Here is a 21,214-nt window from a genome sequence, read left to right as displayed (position 1 = left end):
GACATTTAAGATCTTTTTCTGATAATAAAGTGCCCTTGTGCTGCCCAAAACCTCCCCAAATATTTAACACATATATTTCTATCGGAAATACCTCTCCTGGCATTCTGTTTCTCATTATTAAAGCTCAGGATTTATTCAGGAAAATTTTCTGAATATCAATTATCAGCAATATTGACTACACATTGCTGAGATTACAGACAGAAAGCAAAACACTGATCTTCTCATGGAAGAGACTACTTCCATAAATACAACTGTCTTACAATCATATGACTGTGATCTGGAAGAGCTGTTAAAAGTGGTCTTAGATTTAAATGTAAGACAACCACAGAATAATTCTGTCCCATTCAGAGAAATTGAAGCTGTATGAACAAATAATAATAAAAATCAAGGTGCTCAAGTGATCTTTGGAGCATGTCTTAAACCTTTTGGCAAGAGAACTGCCAGGTGTTTGGTCATTTTTAAACTGCCAAGAAAGCAAATACTGATAAGCAATGCATGCAGAGCAACAAATAAAGCAGTCCTAAGACCCATCCTCTGTCCAGCCAAGAAAAATTAAATGGAATGAATGACAGAGCTGAAGTCAAGTGAGCTGGATTTGCTGTGAGGGAGGACCTTCAGCTAAGGACAAGATAGGACAGGAGGTGAATACTGTTACTGGTATGATTTTCACAGTTTGTCATTTACAAAACATAAAACCCTAATGAAACAGACACAACGGTCAGAAGAGGAAAACAAGAATGGAAAATGTTTAAATTCATGTGACAAGTGAATTACTCAGGGCCATCCTGGATCCTGACAAGCTGGCTTGCCAGATGCAGTAAATTAACACTATTAGCATAAATGTTGACATCAGAGCCACTACCTATCAGTAACATTTGCAGACATCTTGTTTACCTATCCTAGTAGTACCTTTCCATACTGCATTAGTTATTACATATTTATTACTATATGCTGATAATTGATTTTTGGATCCTGTGTAACCCTGGCTGCAGTCCCGCAAAATGTTTTTTTCAGAGAAATTGTCCGGAGAGAGCTTAATATAGTTTTTCTTGAAGGAACTAAATCCACAAATAGCTGTGTTACATCTTCCCAAAATACATGGACAGATTATTTTCAATAACCTGAATTAAAAATCCTTTGGAAAAACAATCCATTAAAGGGATCAGCTGGCCCAGAACACTAGTTTCAATGAACAACATTTTGAAAAAACTATCTTTCCAAACTGTCCTTAAAAAATGCAGAACAACTGCCAGACAAAAGTCAGTAATTTAGAAAGACAAAGCTGAGAAGAATATCTGAATTTCACTCCAAAAAAACACACACTCAGAACAAACCACTATTCCCAGAACAAACTACTTCCAGTGTTCATAGTGTATTTGCAATATGACACCAACTACCCAAAGTGATGGAGGAGATGCTCTAGAATTAATTTCAGGACAGTTCCAACAGCACAATGCAGGCTTGTCAAACCCTGCCTCCTGTTTAATTTGACTACTAGAGATAACTATCTCCTCCTCAATTGCTTTCATGCTTTCATAATAAACCACTGGTCTAATCATGAGGGCTCACTGAACAAGTAACTGTTTCCTGATAGTAGCACTGGTTAAGTTTTCTATCTGCTTAAAAGAGGCAGCACAGAAAAGGCCAGAGCAACTTGCTTCAAAGTAAGAAAATGAGTATAAAGAGAACAAAATCTTACAACTATTACACCTGAAATGGAGTGCAGGTCTTGGTCTATCCTCCTGCAAAATGCTTTGCACATGCAGAAATCCATGGTATTTCAGCCACTGGTTTACCTTGTGCAAATAAATCCTATGCTACCATCACAAGTAAGTCACAAAGATAGGCAGTCTCTCTTAGAAAATGCACCTCAGATAAATGTCTGACAAACAGCAGCTTTGATTTCTAAGTATCATCATGTCCCTCACTAGTTCATAGCAGGAAGATCCCACCCAAAAATATATGACTGCAACTCCTAGAACATTATGTCAATGCAATTTCTGATAAAACAGAGGAAAAATTTAGGTTCTCTATGAAAGGGACATGATGGTAATCTCTATTTTACAAAAGTGATTTAAAAAAGGAAAATCATCCAATACATAGCAAATAAAATAACTGAGGTAAGGTGTCTTGTACAAAGAAGACTCATCCTAATTCACGCATAGAGGCATTTGACGGCCACACACTGAAATACAGGAAATTCCACTTAAACATAAGAAAAAGGCTTTTCTACTTTAAGAATGATTGAACATTATAACGGGGTGCCCATAGCAGCTGTGGAGTTTCCAACCCTGAGGAATCAAAAACCCAACTGAACCAAGGTACTGAGCAACCTGCTCTCAATTGAGGTGGCTCTGAGTTTGTGCAGGAAGGCTGGACTAGACAATCTCCAGAGGTCCTTTAACATTAAGCATTCTGAGATTCAGCAAATTCAAATGTCAAACACATTCCTGTTTGGTTTCAATTACTGTATCCCACCTCCTATTAGGGGCTTTGTTCATGCATCTGTTCCCCTTTAGCTTCTTCTCTCTTTTTTCCTGTCATTTCTGTAACACATTCTTTCACATCTACACCCAGCTTATGAGACTGCAGAAGTTTTAAACATTTCACCACCCAAGAGACCTTCCATGTTACTCATAAAATACCTACCAATAATCATGGCCATAGCACTGCTGTTACACTGGCCAAGAGCAGACAAAATCTGGCTCATAATTTGCTGGTTGGCCAACACCAAGTCTGCCACGTATGCAGTTGATCCTTGAGTATTAGGGTTGCTTCCATTGCCATCTTTGCCTCCTGAAACCTTCTCCTCATCAGACACACTGTCTGTAGTGCTGCTTGCTACTGGAACACGGGCGCTGTATTCTCGGTTACTGGAAAGCGGCAGTTGAACTAAAATGTTTATCAGCTTTAATAAATCAAACATGAGCTGATCCCTTGTCATTTCTCCACAAACTGCTTTGGCATCCCCTGGACGGATAATGTTGGCAAAAAGGCCTCCAAAACAGGCTCGAGCACCCACAGAGCTGTCTGAGCCACTGCGAGACATCACTTTGTCCGAACACGTAATGTAATGATGCACAAGAAAGGTTATGGACTCAATCACTGCAGAAATAGTGCTGACTGACACAACTTCAAAATTCTGTTCCAGGGTGAATTCCAAGAGTTTCACTTGAGCATCCAATGGTCCCTGGCCTGTCTGGAAAGCACCCCTGAAAGAAACAAAAGAAAAAAAAAAAAGGAAGAAAGAGAGATATTACAAGTTACACAGGTTTGGCTGTTTGAGTGTGGTCTTTTTCCTTGATTTTTTTAAGGATTCAAAAGCACACCAGACTTCCAATAAATAAAAACTCCAGCTATTTCCAGAAATGTATGTTGAAGCAAAATCTAATCTTCCACCTGCATCAAGTTTCTGTAATTTTTTAATATACTGGTCATTAAACAGCCTGCAGAACCTACTCATGCCACCACCTTCCTGATACCACTAAGGATTAAGAGGTTAGCTTTGAAAAAGGCCAGGATTCATCTTTTGCTTTGTAATTTTGTAGGTAAACACTTGGAACAGTCTACATACAGGCTGAACAGTCCTGTTCAGTTCTTGGTGAAAAGTTCTCTATATTTGCAAGAAAAACTCGTGGAAAGCAGTCACATAATACTTTAATATCAGGAGGATTACTTAGTTGCTAACAGGAAACCATGATGGATTTTTTTTTCTTCCCATTGATTAATCTTACTCGAACTTTAAAAATTAAATACAGAACAAAACCGTTTATAGAAACAGCCCTGAAAATAATATTTGGAATTTAAGTAATTTTAACAGTAAAATACTGCTTTTCTTTACAATTAATCTTATGATCTGATACTACTGACACAGTACAGTTCCATAATTATATGTGTTCTTAGAAATAACCATGTAAATCCCCTCCTGGTGCTTTGCTTCCATTTCATGGCATTTCACAAAAATAGTAACACACTAAGGCACTAACACATTTCAAATACTACCCTTTCAGTAGTCTCATTAGCTTATTTTAAACAAATGCTGGCATGCAGACACACACTCCAAGATTCGCTGTGAATTAATGATTTTATTGTTTTATGACATGTCTCATAGAAATCACTGATCATCTATATAATTTGGTAAACACCACTCCTATAATTTAAGTTACAAAGGTAAAATCTTTTGGAGAAGGCGGAAACCATTTTCTCTAAGATTAAAGAACAGATAACACCAGTGCCACCTACTGGGAATGCAGAACTGAGGAAGCTCATCCCTAATTATGGGAAGCCTCTGTCTGGAGATGAGCAGAACATTAATACCAGAAACATTAATACCAGCTTTCTAGTGTACTTCAGACGAAGCAACTGCCTTATTTCCAGTGTACCACTGAGACAGACTCTCGTGCCCATCGGCTTTGCCTTGAGGAAGCAGAACTGTGAAAGATGAGCCAAAACACTTCTCTCTCCCGTGGCCAGAGGCACTTCTCTATACCAGTGAGCATCAACAGGCCCCAGGAGAGTGGGACAGAGGGTGTTTTCCACTGTCATGTGGAGAGAAAAAGAACCCACCAAAGATAAAGCAATAAAAAATGCATATTGCATAAATAGAATTAAGCAATCTCACAGCCCATCCTGCCATGTGAGAAAAGACATCTGTACTATTTTCACAACCTATGAATTTCTGGAATCTTCCATTAATTCAGACCTCTCAGAATACTTTTTTTAATAGGTAAGCTCATCAACAGTGTCCTTACTTCAGGAAATCACTTCACCAAGCTTTAAATAGAACCAGTCCAACATTTTAGTGCCTCTATTGACACTGCCTTACACAGATGTGTGTGAATTCCAGACGCACTTTTCCATGTGCCAGGAGCAGCCCAGGTCCTACTGCAGCAACAATGATGATTTCCATTGACATGGCACATACACATTTGAGTTGTGATTCACAATCACACAGATTTTAAAGAAAAGAAGGGTATGAAAGAAAAACAAACATGTAAGATTTACCTTTCTGTTGAAAGTATATGTATTAATTTCAATAAAAATTCACTGAACATCTGAGGACAAGTTGAAGAGAGGTGCACCTGTAATCGAGTAAGAAATTCTTGCATAGCTTGTGTTGCTGTTGGCCCAACCTAGAAGAAAAGACATTTTAGGAAGAATTATATACAACTAAAATGTCTTCAAGAACATTAATTTCTTCTAAGAATAGGAAAGTATTGCATAGCTTAACTTGCTTTTTGAAAATTTTTACAGCATCTTTACAGAACTAATCTGTACCCATTTATATTATGTGTTTTTCTATTATTAATCACGAGTCAAAAGTAAGCAATCCAGTTCTTTGTCTAAGACTTGTTTTTCAGCTTGAGACTCTCTTTTCAGTAATGCAAATTGTACTCCATACAGAATCCACTTCTGTGCTAATCTGAATGTTTTTTCACAAACTACATACTTAAGTGAGTACTTTAATGGCACTGTGCAGAGTTCAAGTTCTGGAAATGACTACGTATTTTCTTGAAAATTTGCTGGAAAAAACCCCCGTGGAACTACCAGGTGTTTTCTGTCTCTCCAACTGAGACTCCTGGCAAATACTAGCTACAGTTAAGTTCGCTTGGGCTTTTTTAAAAATACTATTCATAGATATTTCAGAGATGTAAAAAACAAGAAAACATTAATTGAAATTAGGAGAGGCAGCAGATACCACATGAATTCAGAAACAGGAAGAAAATCAAGTATAATTTTAAGTTCAGGAATTCTTAGCTATTAAAACTTAATCTTCATTGGCATTTTTATCCCAACCCAACAAGACTTTGGGAAAGTAACTGAATGGAAAACTTCATTCACATACGGCATCCTCTCCCTGTGGCAAGTCTCCAGAGAGCTGGGAAAACATACCAGCACTACTGAGAGTGTATCAACAACATGAACTTCCCTATGGCTGCTCATCAGAACCAACTAAGTCTATAACTAGAAGAAGAAACAAGACAAGGATATATTACATTGTGAATGAAAACATTTCTATCAAGTGTCTTGAAACCCTATTGCAACAAGTTTCTCTTATTTTAGTTGCTCATTACCTGTGGACTGTGTTGATTGGTTCCATGAGGGTTAGTGCCAGAAAGAAATTTCACTAACACATGAATAAGGTTGGGATCTGACACCAACAATTGGGCAGTACTTTCCTGAGCTCCAATGGCACTGCTTGGACCAGCTTAAAAGTAAAGACATAAAAATTATGTGTGTAATCTTAAACATTAAATATAAATCAAATATAAAGTTTTAATATAAGGTTTTAGTGCAAAACCCTTATATTTATTTCATGACATGGAAATATTGTCAGCTAAACCAGAAACTGCTTACTCAGGACCACAATTTTGAGTTTTCCAGTAAGTACAGATACAAAGACCCAAAACCATCTAATCAGTGTTCCAAGCTTGCTAAGACAGTATTCCTGAAAATCAAGACTAATTTTGCAGGTGCAATAGATACAGACATTTTGATTTGTCTTTTTTTGTTAGTCCAACACTTCAATAAGGCTCTAGTGCATTTTTTAGTTTGTCAGACAGAGACCAAGTGTTCTGTTATCCTGTAAACAATCATAGTATTTTTGTTCTTGGCACATGTATAGACTACTCAGAATAAAACTGTAGGGAGCTTAACAGATAAGAACTCTGAAGACTGGAATTTGAATCAAAATACACCCTTCAGTGATCAAACAAATCAGCTTTACTAAATGTGAAGCCTTACTCTTGCAATAGTAGTATACTGAATCAGTTCAAAGCCCTGAAAAAAGCACAATAAGAAACAGATCATGTGGAAGAGGGACAATGCTTTCTGATAAATGCCATTGTTCTCCCTTTCACAACTGGCTCAGGTGTACAACTGCACCCTGGGGGAGGTTGCAGGGACATTCACACATAGGTCTGAACGTGCTCATCCCTTCTGATAAGGTGTGACTGACTCAAGAGTTGACAGTACATATGCTTGTTAACTAAAGGCAGTTAGTCCAGAAATCAGGCCATGATCTATTCTCAAATACTACGAATAAGAGTGAAGTCTCAGTTTGTGCATAAGTCTCTTTCATTAGTTTTTTGCTCTACTTCTTCATCTAATGGCAAAAATTTCAGCAGATTTTTGTGAGACTGAATTCTAAATAACATCACAGAAAGTAAAAATTTTGCAAACAAAGTGCGTCTTAAAGTCAATGACTTGAAATGGCAAATATGAAAAAAAGATTCATAGGCAATATTTAAAAACTACTTCCTTTAATTTCTATCAGCGTTGTGGCAAAATCTCATTCACAAAGTGAGATCATTTCTAGTGTGTTATAGAGCAATATAGAGAATATGAGATATTTCTGGAATGCACAGGGAAATGAAATGGCTGGATTTCTATTTTAATAGATTCAGCTGCTGGGGGCTTATTTTCAGATAGCTTAATATAAGCAGTGACTGGTGCCTGCATATTTCCAAAAATATTCCTACTCTGTCAGAAAAACTTCAATCTCATTCACAGCAACTTAATCACTCCTTTCTGCTACTTCTTCTCATACTACACAACTAATTCCCAGAGATCATTAGCTAGTCCTAAAATGTTTTTTGGAAGACACTGATGACTTACTTATAATGACGTTTTCTTTTACCATAAGAGTTTCTGTTTCCCACGGTATAAGCAATTCAAGGAGCTCACTCTTGAAAAGCCCAAAGTTAATGGAGAACAAAAGCATGCATATGACAGAAGGAATATTCTGGAAGTCTTCTGATGGAAGCAACATTCATTTGTACATCTCTAAAAATGTCAACATAAGAAAACCAACCAACCAAACTTACCATTAAGCTGCATATTTGTCATGAGTGTTAGGCTGTGAAGCACAAGGCACCACGTCCGGAGTAAAGTATTAGGATACCATGCCAGAACTGACAGGAAGCTAGTTACTGAAGCTGTCAAGAAAAACAGTTTTTTCCAAGTTTGAATCTTCAAGGTATCACTATAAATTTCTAATTTTTACTGCAAGGTGCTATGCTGATTATTGCTATTAATATTATTGTTCCTTGCATCCATTTTGTTTTGACCATTGTTGCCACTGTTCCTGCAACCACTGTTGCATTGTTGAAATTAGGAAAAGAGGCCTCACCAACACTTCACAGGAACTGGCCCATAGAACTTTTTAGTGTACAGACCCTGATATCTCAAAGAAAATGATACAAAGAAACTCGTTTCAAATGTACTCATGGAAGTCAGTGTAACAGGTTCATTATATCAGGCATTAACATTTTTAATTATCACAAGATACCATAGACTTTATTAATTAAATAGTATAACATATTGCAAAAAAAAAAATAAAATTCAGCATGCCTTCATACTAGATTAGTAGTCTGATGCTCAACAGTAATGGAGCTTTCCCACTCTGCTGACCTCTTTGTTAAGGGAGGGATCATAGGATGGTATAAAGGAGATTAAATTTGTCAGAAAAATGCATACAGTTGCAGAGTTCATCTCAGACTAAGAAGCGTATTTTAATGAGTCCTCTTGGGAATAATTCTGAGTTAAGAACCACAGATTTTACCATTTTATAAAAACTGAATGAATCAACTCTCTGTTACACTCTAGCAATGTGTTCTCCACTTTAAGAAGAAAACAAGACCAAGAGTTCTTTAATAGGAACATAGAAATTATCTCAACACTGATCTTATCAAAACTGCTTACTGCAATACTTTTTGCTTATTATCAAAAATTGAGTATTAAAAAAAAAACAAACATAAACTTATTTCCCACATATAATATATTTTACCTTGGTTTAGGGAAACAACAGGTATTCGGTTAGCATTATAAAGGAAAATATCAGCACCACTATCTTTACTTCCAGAGGAGCTGGAATTCAGGCTTAACGTGAGCCATAGCTGCAATAGGGATTCAAGCTGAAAGAAAGGGAAAAAACCCACTATGAGAACAAACTCAGAACCCCAGAGCATCAAAATTTTAATTTTAAAAGCCTGATCTATATTCTCAGCTGCTACTATTTCACTGCACACACACACTCATTCTCTCTTTCACTGGATTTGAAAATTCTGCTAATCATAATATTCAAGGCAAATTCAGCCTAACTAGCAAATGCTTCTGCTATTGTTTTTGTAATTGATTTCTTCCAAATAATTTCTCTGATGAAGTTTCTTCAAACTTGTGTTAAGAAAATGCAGCTTTACACACTGTTTGGAAATATCTTTATCATAACCCTATACCTGTAACGTGTACAGGTAGGCTTACAGGTTTGCATGGAAGCTTTTGTAATGTTATTAAAATGATAGTTTCCCAGTCAACCAAAATGATTCAAAAGGCCCATTTATCTAATGAAAAACCTCAGAGATGCTGATGCTTACTCTGAATAATTACCCTGAGGAATATAACTTTAGATATTCTGGGGAAACAGATGTTTAAACATCTCATCCAAAACAGTTTCTCCTGTAAAGAACAATTGAGGGATGAAGTCAGCCACTCTATCAAAATATCAAGAGGAAGGCAGGCATCTAATCATTATATACATAGCATGCATGGCATTCCTTTGTATGAATCAAGAAAAGCATTGCTAAACCAGTGACTTCTCAAAAAGCAAACTTTTACATTTGCTGTTACCATAGAGGATCATTGGATAATTCAGATAGGAAGGAACCTTTGCAAGTTATCCAATCTCATCTGCTCAAAGAAATGCCGAAGAAGATATCAGACTTTGTCACTTGGGGGTTTTTTCAACTGGGTTTTGAAAACCTCCACAAATTTCCATTTGTCATTAAGTGTCACTTAGTGACATTTTTCATTAATAAGCAAACAATTATCATTCAGTGGACATACAAACTTTTTTTTAAATATGCAAACGTATACCACTTTTCCACTGTAACAAGCAATGCCTGCTTTTGCAAAGGCTTTCAGAGCTTTGTTTATTACATTGTTGTAATTTGTCTATTACAGTACTGTTGTCCATGACATATTCATAAGCAATGAAGCACATAACAGATTACTTGAATCCTAAGTAGCAAGAAGTAGTGGAAAACAACTCTCAAATTTAGAGAAAAATACTATCAGAACATTTAAAATTCAAAATTCTCTACCTGAACATGGTGGACTTGCAGCATGGAAAAGAGTTTGTTGAAGCATGCACTCAGCATAGGTATAGATGACAACTGCACAATCAGCTGGGCATTTTGGTTAGCAGCATGTAATCCCCTCAGCAAGGAATCATCTGTGCCACTGGGAGACTGTGTCACTGGAAAACAAAACAGGGCACCATCCCCTCATGAATTACTCTGAAAAGTTGCCAGAAGTCATTTCATAACTATCTCCTGCATTTTGTACTTAAGTGAAAGACACTTTTTTATAATTTGGAAGAACATCTTCAACATAGTGTTCAGTTGGACTACTGACTGCCATAGTAGTGGCATACTTGAATATCAAACATTTCCATCTTCACAAAAACTGTTAGGAACCGAGTCCACACAAATACATTTTCACAGCTATTGCAGCAGTGCCCTGGTAAGACAAACAATTGGAACATCTCTTTTATCCATTACAGTGCAACTGTTGCAGACAATAATGAACTTCCAGAAAATAAACTCTCAAGATATCACTAAACCTACTCCATCCAGAGGGCTACAAAGAAACACATTTTAACAAGATGGGCAGTACAACTCACTGAAAAAAAGTTCAAAAGTAAAACACTCTGAGTGTTTTTGTAACATAAAGTTCACTGAACAGCTGAGTTCAAAATTGTATTGAAGTATTTTCACTTTCATCACTTAGTAGGTGTAAATGCAAAGAGCTTTCAAATACCAAGAATGAAGCTTCACACAGGAGGTTAATGTTTGCTTGCACTTAGACCAAAAACTGAAAATTTTCCCTTCTTTGTAGCATAATCCACATGCATAATTGACTGTTTCACAAAATGTCTTAAATATATGCCTATATAAGTTAACAAAAAATCTGAATAAAGAGCAATCTCTTAAGTTCAGCCTAGTAAGAAAATGTAAGCAAAATGTAACTTTTTCCCAGCTACTAAGTGACTACAGAAAACATTACTACAAACTTCAAAGCATAATGATCATTATGTGAAGAGAATGATTTGACAACATGTAGTTACATGTAGGAGATGTGTTTGTTAATGCTTGTAGAATGGAATCAGCCTCCAGCGTGGACATCATTTTCAGCATCAGCTCAGCCTGCTGCTCAAGTCCAACTTCCAGACGTGCATCTAAAGCTACAGAAGGCAACAAAAAATGTAAAACTGAGTATATCAAGGACATACATAATTACAGAATCATAGAATATAGTGAATTGGAAGGGACCCACAAGGATCCAACTCCTAAGAGAATGGCCTATATGGGCATTGGACCCACAACCTTGGTGTTATCAGCAACATGCTCTGAACAACTGAGCTCATCTCACCTTTGTTCCTCTAATTTTAGATAACATTCTTACAAACCTGAAATATGTAATTATTAAAATACTGTATTTCTGTGAATCAGATCCAAATTTCTTTCCACACTTACTTTACTATCACACATGACAATCTGCGTATGTTCAAGTAATTTCTTCCTAAGGCAACAGCTCTCAAAAAAGAACCAAAAAGCTGTTTTTTCCCAATGTGGCAAAAGAAAAATTTATCATCCATTTCAGTAGTACTCCTACAAATGAAACAAGTGTGCCACTTCACTCCTTTGGGGTAAAGCCAACTACAAAAGAGCTTCCAAAATTTCCTGAGAAAACAGAAATGATTTAAAACTGCCTATAAGTACATGCCAAAATGCTAGAAAATAAGATTTTCTGCTATGTTGGGCTTTTTTAAATGTAAGTTTTACATTATATTCTCTCAGTTACTACAGGAAAAAAAGAGGCATATATAAAATGTAATTATTTCATCTTGAAATACATAGATATTGCTAAAATAATTTGTCCTAAGGTGTCAAATACAGTATTACAGAAAAGAGACCATGAACAGAACTTCAATTCTTTGCTTACCTTGAGAGACTGATATGCTGACAGTTTGTGATCCATTTTTCTCTGTAGTTACAGGTGGTTTTGCAACTGGAATTCCAACACCACCAATGTAAGGATTGTAATTGTAGGTGCCATATTCTGCACCCCAGTAATCGTACCAGGTGCTGCTTATAGGCTTAAAAAATAAACAAAAAACAAAGGAAAAACAATAAATGGCAAGTCTTTAGATTGCCAAAGCTTTTCACAACTGACAACAAACGTGGAAGTTAAAAAAAATTAAAACCAGAAGATTGGTTCTGATAGCTTTAGAAAATTGTTTCAGTCCATACTGTGGTATAAGCTAGTGAATCTTTAGTGATTATCAAAATCCAGCAGTGTAGTTACCTGCCTCAAAGATTCAAGAAGCCAATTTGAAAATGTCAACATCAGTTTTTCTTCTCACATTTGTACCATATTGTAAATTTGGAAGTAGAGCATTACACAGATATTTTGAGGAGGTATTTATCACGACAGACTACTATACTATACTATTAACTGTACTAATTAAGTACCTTGAAGCCTCAGTGAGGCTCAGGGACTATTTGTACTGGGCTCTGAAAAAGAAACAGCTGAGTAATCTCTACTTGTGTCATAATTTAAGACACTAACAAAGCATATGGACACAAGGAATAAAGTAATGTAACACTGTATAAAGGCAATTTGCATATGCTGGTCTTTTTAATGGTGAGATCCAAGGACAACTGTTATTTTTGAGATAAGGAAGCAAATATTAAGAAGGATGAAGAATCAAGAAGTTCTATGGGGATTTTTTTGGTAGACATCAAAGCAGGTAATAAGACAATAAAGATATCTTGGATGAAGCTGACTAAAGAGTACTACCACATGACATGATAGGAGAATAAAGAAGGCAGGAAACATCAGTAACACAGAAATTCATCAGTAAGTGTAATTTTTGGTGGTAAACTGAGATTTAAAGAAAAAAATGTTTACATGATAGGTAATGGGTGGAAGGACATATGAGGGAACACAGAAAAAAAAATTCAGTGTTTTCTGAGCAAGTGGTGAGACAGATAATTCAGGTTAATTTAAATGAGAGGTTGAAGTCACGAGTGAGAGGCATGGAAAAACTCCAAATGTTATGCTTCTTAACACAGAAAAGACACTCAATATTTCATTATGAACAGTGTGTTTCTTTAAAGTCTAAATATTTTTGGTTTTTCATAGACATTGAGAACATTGTAATTGTACAACATGCATATATTTAGCCTTAATTTTAAGTATAAAAGTACTTAGTAATTTTCTTGTTCCCCAGTGAAGTAAATTTTGAAGTGAGTTGTTTCTCTTCATAGTCTGAAGCTAATCTGAGCACAAGCTACTGGTGGCCTCCTTTTTTAAATACAATACTAACAACATAAACTCATCTTAAGATCAGTCACAGAAATGGTGCTCTGTTCTTAATAAAAAGAACCAGACTGGATCTTGTTTTTTTATTGTGCATTTGTTGTCTTCAACCTGTGCTAATATGTGAGTAACCTCAGAACCTCTTGTTTACACAAGTATCTTCATGCAAAGGTAAAATATTTTGTGGTCAACTGAGAAGTGAATATTTGCATTCTTTCCTGTCATTCCACATTAAACATCACAAAAAACTAGTAGCAGGTTTAAGATAACAAATACCACTACTGAAGAAGTGTGAGAGAGTAAGGATTTTTCTATCTCACATGTAAAGGTTATCTTGAAAATTTAGGTGTGACATACCTTGAAGACTTTGGCTGCAAGGGGATCTTTTTCCAAATCAATATCCAAAGGATCAATATCAACTTCCATCAGGTCTTGCAGTAATTCAAGATCAATGTCCTTATCTTTTTCCAATGATGACAAGGGTGGAGCACCTTGAATCATTAAAGGAATGTTAACATTAGCAAGTTAAAATTATACAACGAGGATGCATAATACACTAAACAGATAATTTTAACCTTTTTACTATTAAAACTTTGTGGAAAAAGATAAAATATGCAATCAAGTTGCCTTTTTAAAATGAATATGAAAAATAACCATTTTTTACTTGCCAGATGTAAAGCTAACTTAATTAATTACTCAATCTGCCTATATTATCCAAAATTATTTATACTATCACCAAAAAGTCTTTTACTGATACCTTGATAGATGATACCTTTTACTCTTTTCAATAAATACGCATATACAGAATTATGGAATAATTTACCTGTGATGTCATGTGTCAAAGGCTCATCTATGGTTTCCACTAACTGAACTGTGGCCTGCTGGAGAGAGTCATCAGAATCTCCAGCTGAAGCTCCAGCATCTTCTCCCAAAGCACTTTCTTCCATAGCTTCAGCTGCTATAGGTGCCAACAACTCTCCTAGGTATTAAATTAGCAGACAACTTAATTTCAAACTTTATTCCCATTACAAATTAACATCCCAGTGTCTACGCCAATGTCATTTTTTTCATGTAACTCTAAATCCTCTGGGGGCTTATTTCTTCAAGGGGAAATGTTCTGAATAATTTTCAAATAATCAGGTCAAATAAAATTAACTTTTCAATGTACAAGTCACTCTAATTGCAATTTTAAATCACATTTTTACACACTAACCTAAATGTTATGATTTTTTGGGGTTTTTTAATAATTTAGACTGTGTCAGCAGATTAACATAGTGATAAACTCCTCCCCAAAAGGAAGAAAGATTCAAGTGCAAGATACCTTCTGAAGAATGATCTTAAAACAAACCTGCTAGAATGTCCTGCAGCATACAAGTCAGAGAATACTGAGCCCATGCTCCTCCCCAGGAGATGTCTCCTCTGTTAAAGTCAGTTCCAACAAGAAGTAGCAATAATCTTTCTAATTGAGTCTCATTTACAATCTCACATAAATGAATTGTTGGTCTTGTAGCATTTGCAATTCTAGCAAGAACCTATTAAAATAAGAAAGATAAATATATGCCTATTCATAGTTAACCCTATGAAAGTATACAATAACTTTATTTTCTATGATTATTAGATTTTGCTTATAAATAAATCAGGTATTTTTACGAGCTCACACTTGAGAATTTTACAAGTGTAATTACATGGATATATTTTTTTTAAAGTTAGTTTTTCCATGCAATTTTGAAGCCACAATATTGTAAGTCACACAAAATGTGACAGATCAGAAAAACTACTTCACCAGAAATGAGCAGTCATTTTAGTGCTGCAGTTAATTCTTACCATCAAACAAGCAAAAATGCAGCAATAGAAAATTAATGTAATGTGATTGCTACTGCAGCTACACAGTTGATGCTCCATATTATGTTTACCTTACAAACAAAAAGAAGTAAATCTGCATGACAAGTAAAGTCCATGGACAAGAGAAAGAGTGCCAGCTTTTGCACTACAGAAATGCAGCGTTCATGCGCCAGTGTAAAGGGAAGTGGTTCAATTTCTGGAGTTTCCTTTGCTGTTGATACTTCTGTATCTAAGGAAGAACGAGGCCATTCTGCAGTTCGACGCAGGCGTATTAAGTCCTTGAAGTGCTGCAGAAATTAAATTTGAAACAACAGTTACAGTTTAAAACTGACCTCTAAATCCTTTCCCAATGAAGCAGTGTGGCAGCAATAACAGAGACTGTGGAACTCCTTAAAAAAATAGAAGGAAGTCTAAAAATATATGAGAATCTGGAACGGAATGAAGGGTTTATTGGCAGAAATTTGTTTTGGCAGCATGTTATCTCAGATGACAAACGCATAATCAAATTCAGTTCTGCAAAAGTGCCAATTAAGCCTTATGTATACTATAGCACATACTGAAAATACATATTTTCAAAGTTTCTTTCGTATTTCCACACATGTACATAAAGCTACAGTTACCATAAAGCAAACTGCATACAAAAATAGCATGGAAATTTACTTCTACAAGAACACTGACTTTTCAGTTCTTAACATTTGATAAATCACCAGGAATTTCTAAATTTCTTAATACTGCCATGATTCAAAGTATGTATCATTCATACCATAAATTGAACTAGTTTGATTTTTGATCATGGCTCTGAACTAAAACCTTTCTGACAGCGGGCCTATATGCAATGGAGAAAAGAAGGTGCTTTTCTTAATCCTCTCATCCACTAAGGACATTCATTTAGCAGCTCAGCTCATTGTATCAGCTACACTAGCAGTGTACATTAGATAACACAATTGCCTCTTATAATCTCACTTAAGCAGTAGTTACTGAAGTAGACCACAGAAAGAGCTATTTAGTAAGACAAAGGTTTCACTTTCTCCTAAAGGCAGTACATGTCTCATGTCACTCACAGCTTGACATAACTAAAAGTGATTAGTAGGCGAAATGGCAAAACACATATAAAATGCAACTTTTCAAGGGTCCAGTAACACCTTAACTACAAGAAGAAATATCTTTTGTTCAACACTTTTTTTAACGCAACATGGGTAATATCAAGTGAGACGTAAAACAGCTGGACAGCACAGTTCAGCCATTAACTCATTTAAAGGTGTCTCAAGGGGCCACCAGTGGAGTAGCACCCTCGGTATAATCTGCTGGAATAAAGCAGAAGATAGTGCAGGAAAGAACAGCTCATGACAAGCACAGTTAGTGAAAACTTAGGGCTTTATGCTAGTGATTTTTTTTTCCATAATTGCTAAAAATTTTAAGATTCGTTTTAGATTGCCTGTAAGGTCCAACATCATATAATCTCCTTCCACAGACCTATTTTCAGGCATCCTAACAGACATGAATACTTCTTGAACTAGGGAGTAAATATTTCAAGAGAAATATTTCTCTCAAAATATTGATATTTCAAGAGAAATATCAACTAAGTTTGATAGCTAGTAAGATTAACACATTTTTTGTGTTCCCTGCAAAGTTCACATTGTCATTGTCTGAAATCCCTAAATTTCAGCATCTCCTCTCATAGCCAAAACAATTCTTTAACTACATCATCAACTCTCAATATCTGGGGCCTATTGCAAGATGCCACAACTGAAGTGGTGGGTACCTTCAGGAAGCTAAAGAGCTTATGACAAACTTCAAAAATAATTCTCAAAAGTCATATTTATTAGTTCGGGAAGACAGACATTAACATGATTATTTTCAATTACCCAACCAGGAAAGCATCTAGAAGAGCATCACGCACAAAAGCTACCCATAAAAAGTCCTACTTTATCTCTCTATTGCTGTATGTTATCCAAAGTTTAATGACATGACTGACATCCCTGAAGCTACAAATTTATTAGTATTTTTGGCCATGACTACCTAAAAGAATCCTGTAGAACAATAAACTATTTTTCACAGAGCAATAAATTTCCGGATGGCTGCTTTTTTTCAGTATTAGAATATACTTGATAGCAGCCATGACGAAACAACTTTTGGAATAAGGTCAAAGTAAGACAAAAATGACTTTGCAGGAACAGGTCTTTTCACATAAAGGACAAGAAGTCAGTTACAGTTTCAGAGCATCATACCTTTGAAGTAGCCTGCTTTAGTTTTGCCTGTTCTACTAAAAGTTTGTATGATGATCCTTTGTTGCTTTGTATTTTCTCTTTTTCCATCTGTTCCACCAAAGCCTTCTGTTTTGCTTTTAATAAGTTAAGTTGCTAAAAGAAAATGTTAATAGGAATAAATGAAAATTTAAGCAATAAGATGTTAAAAGGATCAGTATGTTCACATGATAGCAATCTTCAGTTCAAACTGTAACTTGAGCTTTTAAAATACTTTTAAATCACAGCTTAGGTGCTTGTACTCAGATTTATGTAGAAAGTACATTATATTTATTGTCCAACAGAGTACAACAGTACAGCCCAACGTGTTTTTCTAGCAGATCCCTTGCCCCATGGTTTTAGATGAATGTCAAAGAAGTTAGGCAGCCTTTAGCTACAGAATCAGACCTATGCCAAAGCAAGGCTGAATGAGTCCCAATGCCAAAGCTGCTGTTTCAAGAAATGAGATACCCTATAAATGAGACACTTCTGTGAAAATGGCCACTACCATGCAGGAAGTCACCTGTTTATGATGCACGAGCTGCTTCCTGATCTTTCGGGAATACAGTCTGTCGAGGCTACTGCTGCCTTTAGTAGATCTGCTCAGACTCTGAGTGTGAAGGCTATTGTTTATAAAACTCCACTGGTTTCCTAATGGAAAAAAAAATTTAAAAATTAATCCATCTTATTAAACCTCATTTAACTTTAGAGAAAAGCCTTTATGTTTCAATGGTTAGCATCTCCATATATTAAGTACTAAAGGAACAAGCTAAACTGAACTCCTGGCATTATTCAACTGTCCTCACTCGTAGTAATTTCTGTGTGATATTAAAATGCAGTGGTACCCTCTTTTTTTCATTATTCTTAGAACATATAAGCAGGCAAGCAACTCGTCCTAAGTAAGTATAGTAAAACATCTTCATAACGTAAAAGCTTTATTTTAAATTTTAGAAAAGATATTAGAAGAAAACCATAGCTAATCAAAGTAATAATAATAACAATGATGATAATTATGATGACAACAACAATATATAGTACATATTATTATTCCTACTACTATTATTATGAAATAAATGAAACCCAGACAAAAGCCAATTTAAAAATAGTGGATATAAATACCAAAACATTTATACCAAGTGTCTCATGTGAAGTCACAGTCATAGGGTAATATACAGACATTTCACAAATTAAAATCAATCCTGCATTTTTCACTTGAAAAAATAAAAGAGATTACATTTAGAAGGAGATGTAGATGTAAATAAGTAGACAAGAATGAAAAAAAACACAACATGCATTCTTAAAATCTCTTTTTTCAAGTGAATAGAAAATGAATTTCAGTTATTTGAACACCTCCCAGAACAATACTCATAGAATGAACTTTTGATAATAAAGATGATGTACCTGTCAAAAAGCGTTCCCTCTCTTTTCCATTCAGAGGTTTCTTGGCTGTGGCTGCTTCATCTTCAACAGTAGCTACATAATCCAGTAGTCTGGACACCAGCATTACAACCCAACTGATCATGGGAATATCTAAAACTCCTTCAAAATAAACAAATTTCAGTGCTTTAATAAATTTCTGAAGACATAAACATCACATATTTCACATCACTAGGCCACAAAGACTCCACTCCCCTCTTGTTTTTTAAAAGGAGAGTTAGAGCTTGTGCACTCATAAATGAGGAAAGAAATCAGTATAAAATTTAAGGGCAAACCAAAATGTCACAGTTCCCTTAGTCTGGTTAAGTCGGACGTCAAAAGATTCACCTCAACTGTTCAAGCTAAAAATTAAGCAGCATTTTTTAATAAAAAGAGTCAAAAATTTAATGTCTAAATTTCCTCAATACCAAATGCATAATGACAGCTGCTTGCATTAAAGTACATGAAGTAGATATCTCAAATTCTACAGTAGGTAACTCCTCCATCAAGCAGGGCTCCAATAAGATAGTTATAACCATGCATACTGATACCTCCATCTTGACTTCTCCATGAGTGCATTTCATGTAGCTATCTGAATAAGTTGCAGGAAAGCCAAGAATGACTTCGGACTAGATGAATGACACTGGTGGCACTAAAGACTGGCTAATGCCTAGTTCAGTCTCACACTTTCAATGCTGTGTTTTTGTACAGGCAGAAAAGAAAAAAAAACCTATCTTGCATATCATGCAAGAAAAATCTTTGTGCATATGGAAATCCTAACAGTTCCAAAGTGAACTCATGACTGCTCAGCAAAACCAGAAAAAAAAAATGTAATAATATGCAAATAATGACCACTTAATTACACTAATTATGCAAATAGCATAATTCTACCATGTCAATATAGCAAAGACATCAGCACAAGAGGTTACACCCACATTTTCATATCAGTGCACTGTGCTGAGCCACATGTAACTACACCGTGCTTTTCATGCACTGACCTCAAAAAAGCTGCAATTAATTCCAATTATTATTAAATGCAGATCAAACAAGAAAACTAAGGCACAGAAATGATCCATCCACAATCACATGTAGCTGCGGGCATCCAAGCATTAGGATGCAGCCTGACATGTTAACTGCAGTTTCCTGAGCACACGCTGGCAGAAAGCAGCCCATCCCCATCCCACGGAGGCAGAGGAAAGACCCCAACAGGTCCATAACAGGACCTGGACTGGAACCACAGACTAAACTGCAAGAACAGAAATGAGGTGCATTGGTGACTGCTACCTTTTTCGTTAGCAGAATAAAAAGAAAGGATCCTGCTGCAGAGTGAAGTACATACCTTTTCATACTCTGTTAGAACAAGACCATTTATTTTCCATTTATCTCACAAAAAAAAAAAAAATAATTCTCAGCTTCTCTCCCTCCCTCCCTCCAAATGTCTTTTGCTTATTCCTTTTTTCCTCTTCCAGCCTCAAAGTTTACAACTTCTCTCCACTCCTAACACTCACCTCTTGCTCTGATTTTCCTTTGCTTTTTGACTTTTTCCCCAGTAAGTATTCACCCCTTTGACCCTGATTTATGTGTGACAGTTCTCAAATAGGAATTTCTTCTGCCATACCTGATGCTTCCACCACACATAATATTGCCCTAGTACTCACCTGTACTGTCCAGGAGGAAGGAAGCTGGAAGACCAGCAAATAAAGCTCTGAAGTATCAGTTACTTCTGCTTCCTAAAGTCCTCCATGAGGACAACTAGTAAGGCAAGAGCTATGAAAGGAATTGGAAGCTGTGGGGAGAGTGCAAACAGAGGTAGAGGAGATGTAAGCTTGGGTTTGCCTCAGACTAGTTAGAGACTATAGCAGGATATGGCCCCAATAGAGAAAGCACATGGCAGATCAGTGGGAAGCAATAGGACAGCTTCTGACACCAGCTGTAGGTCTGTAAGGACAGAGTCTCAGCTGGCACTTTACAGACCTCACAAGGCCAAGAATTTTAAACAACTGATCTTCTATAATGCTTTGCTACCTGTACATAACAAATGAAGTAGCCTAGGGTGTGATGTTTTCAAAAATAAGAATTTGCATCAACGTCGGGGTAGTTAACAGAACACTCAAAGAAAATCAAGTTTGCAGGATATAATTTCAGTAAATTTTTAGGATAAAAAAAAAATATAAATTCCTTGTAATTACAAAATGCCCCACAAAAACAAACTGTGTAGTCGGCAGAAACCACACAGATACACTTAAACTTGTTTTCGTACCTGTTTCACCTCAAAAACTTGAAAGTTAGAAAGGATCTCACGAGCAAAAAGGTGCATTTCTCTCCAAGCC

At 35.9% G+C, this 21,214-nt stretch overlaps 1 protein-coding gene across 3 annotated transcripts in view; it reads right to left on the bottom strand.

Moving 5' to 3' along the window:
• BIRC6 (baculoviral IAP repeat containing 6) overlaps positions 1-21,214 on the bottom strand; it is a 177,673-nt gene that overhangs the window by 91,868 nt on the left and 64,591 nt on the right. For all 3 annotated transcript variants that reach the window (XM_058021451.1, XM_058021452.1, XM_058021450.1), the window contains exons 32-46: positions 18,870-19,007; positions 17,992-18,119; positions 17,454-17,585; positions 15,297-15,512; positions 14,732-14,915; positions 14,207-14,362; positions 13,741-13,874; positions 12,004-12,157; positions 11,126-11,242; positions 10,101-10,255; positions 8,789-8,915; positions 7,827-7,937; positions 6,075-6,208; positions 5,005-5,132; positions 2,650-3,212 (exon numbers count right to left, since the gene is read on the bottom strand). In XM_058021451.1, the coding sequence (XP_057877434.1) occupies positions 2,650-3,212; positions 5,005-5,132; positions 6,075-6,208; positions 7,827-7,937; positions 8,789-8,915; positions 10,101-10,255; positions 11,126-11,242; positions 12,004-12,157; positions 13,741-13,874; positions 14,207-14,362; positions 14,732-14,915; positions 15,297-15,512; positions 17,454-17,585; positions 17,992-18,119; positions 18,870-19,007 (2,577 nt within the window). The remainder of the gene's footprint in view (positions 1-2,649; positions 3,213-5,004; positions 5,133-6,074; positions 6,209-7,826; positions 7,938-8,788; positions 8,916-10,100; positions 10,256-11,125; positions 11,243-12,003; positions 12,158-13,740; positions 13,875-14,206; positions 14,363-14,731; positions 14,916-15,296; positions 15,513-17,453; positions 17,586-17,991; positions 18,120-18,869; positions 19,008-21,214) is intronic.

This window comes from Melospiza georgiana, chromosome 3 (genome assembly GCF_028018845.1).
Source record: "Melospiza georgiana isolate bMelGeo1 chromosome 3, bMelGeo1.pri, whole genome shotgun sequence".
NCBI lineage: Eukaryota > Metazoa > Chordata > Aves > Passeriformes > Passerellidae > Melospiza > Melospiza georgiana.
The sequence above is the reverse complement of the archived record's forward strand: the minus strand, read 5'-3'. Positions and strand labels throughout refer to the sequence as shown.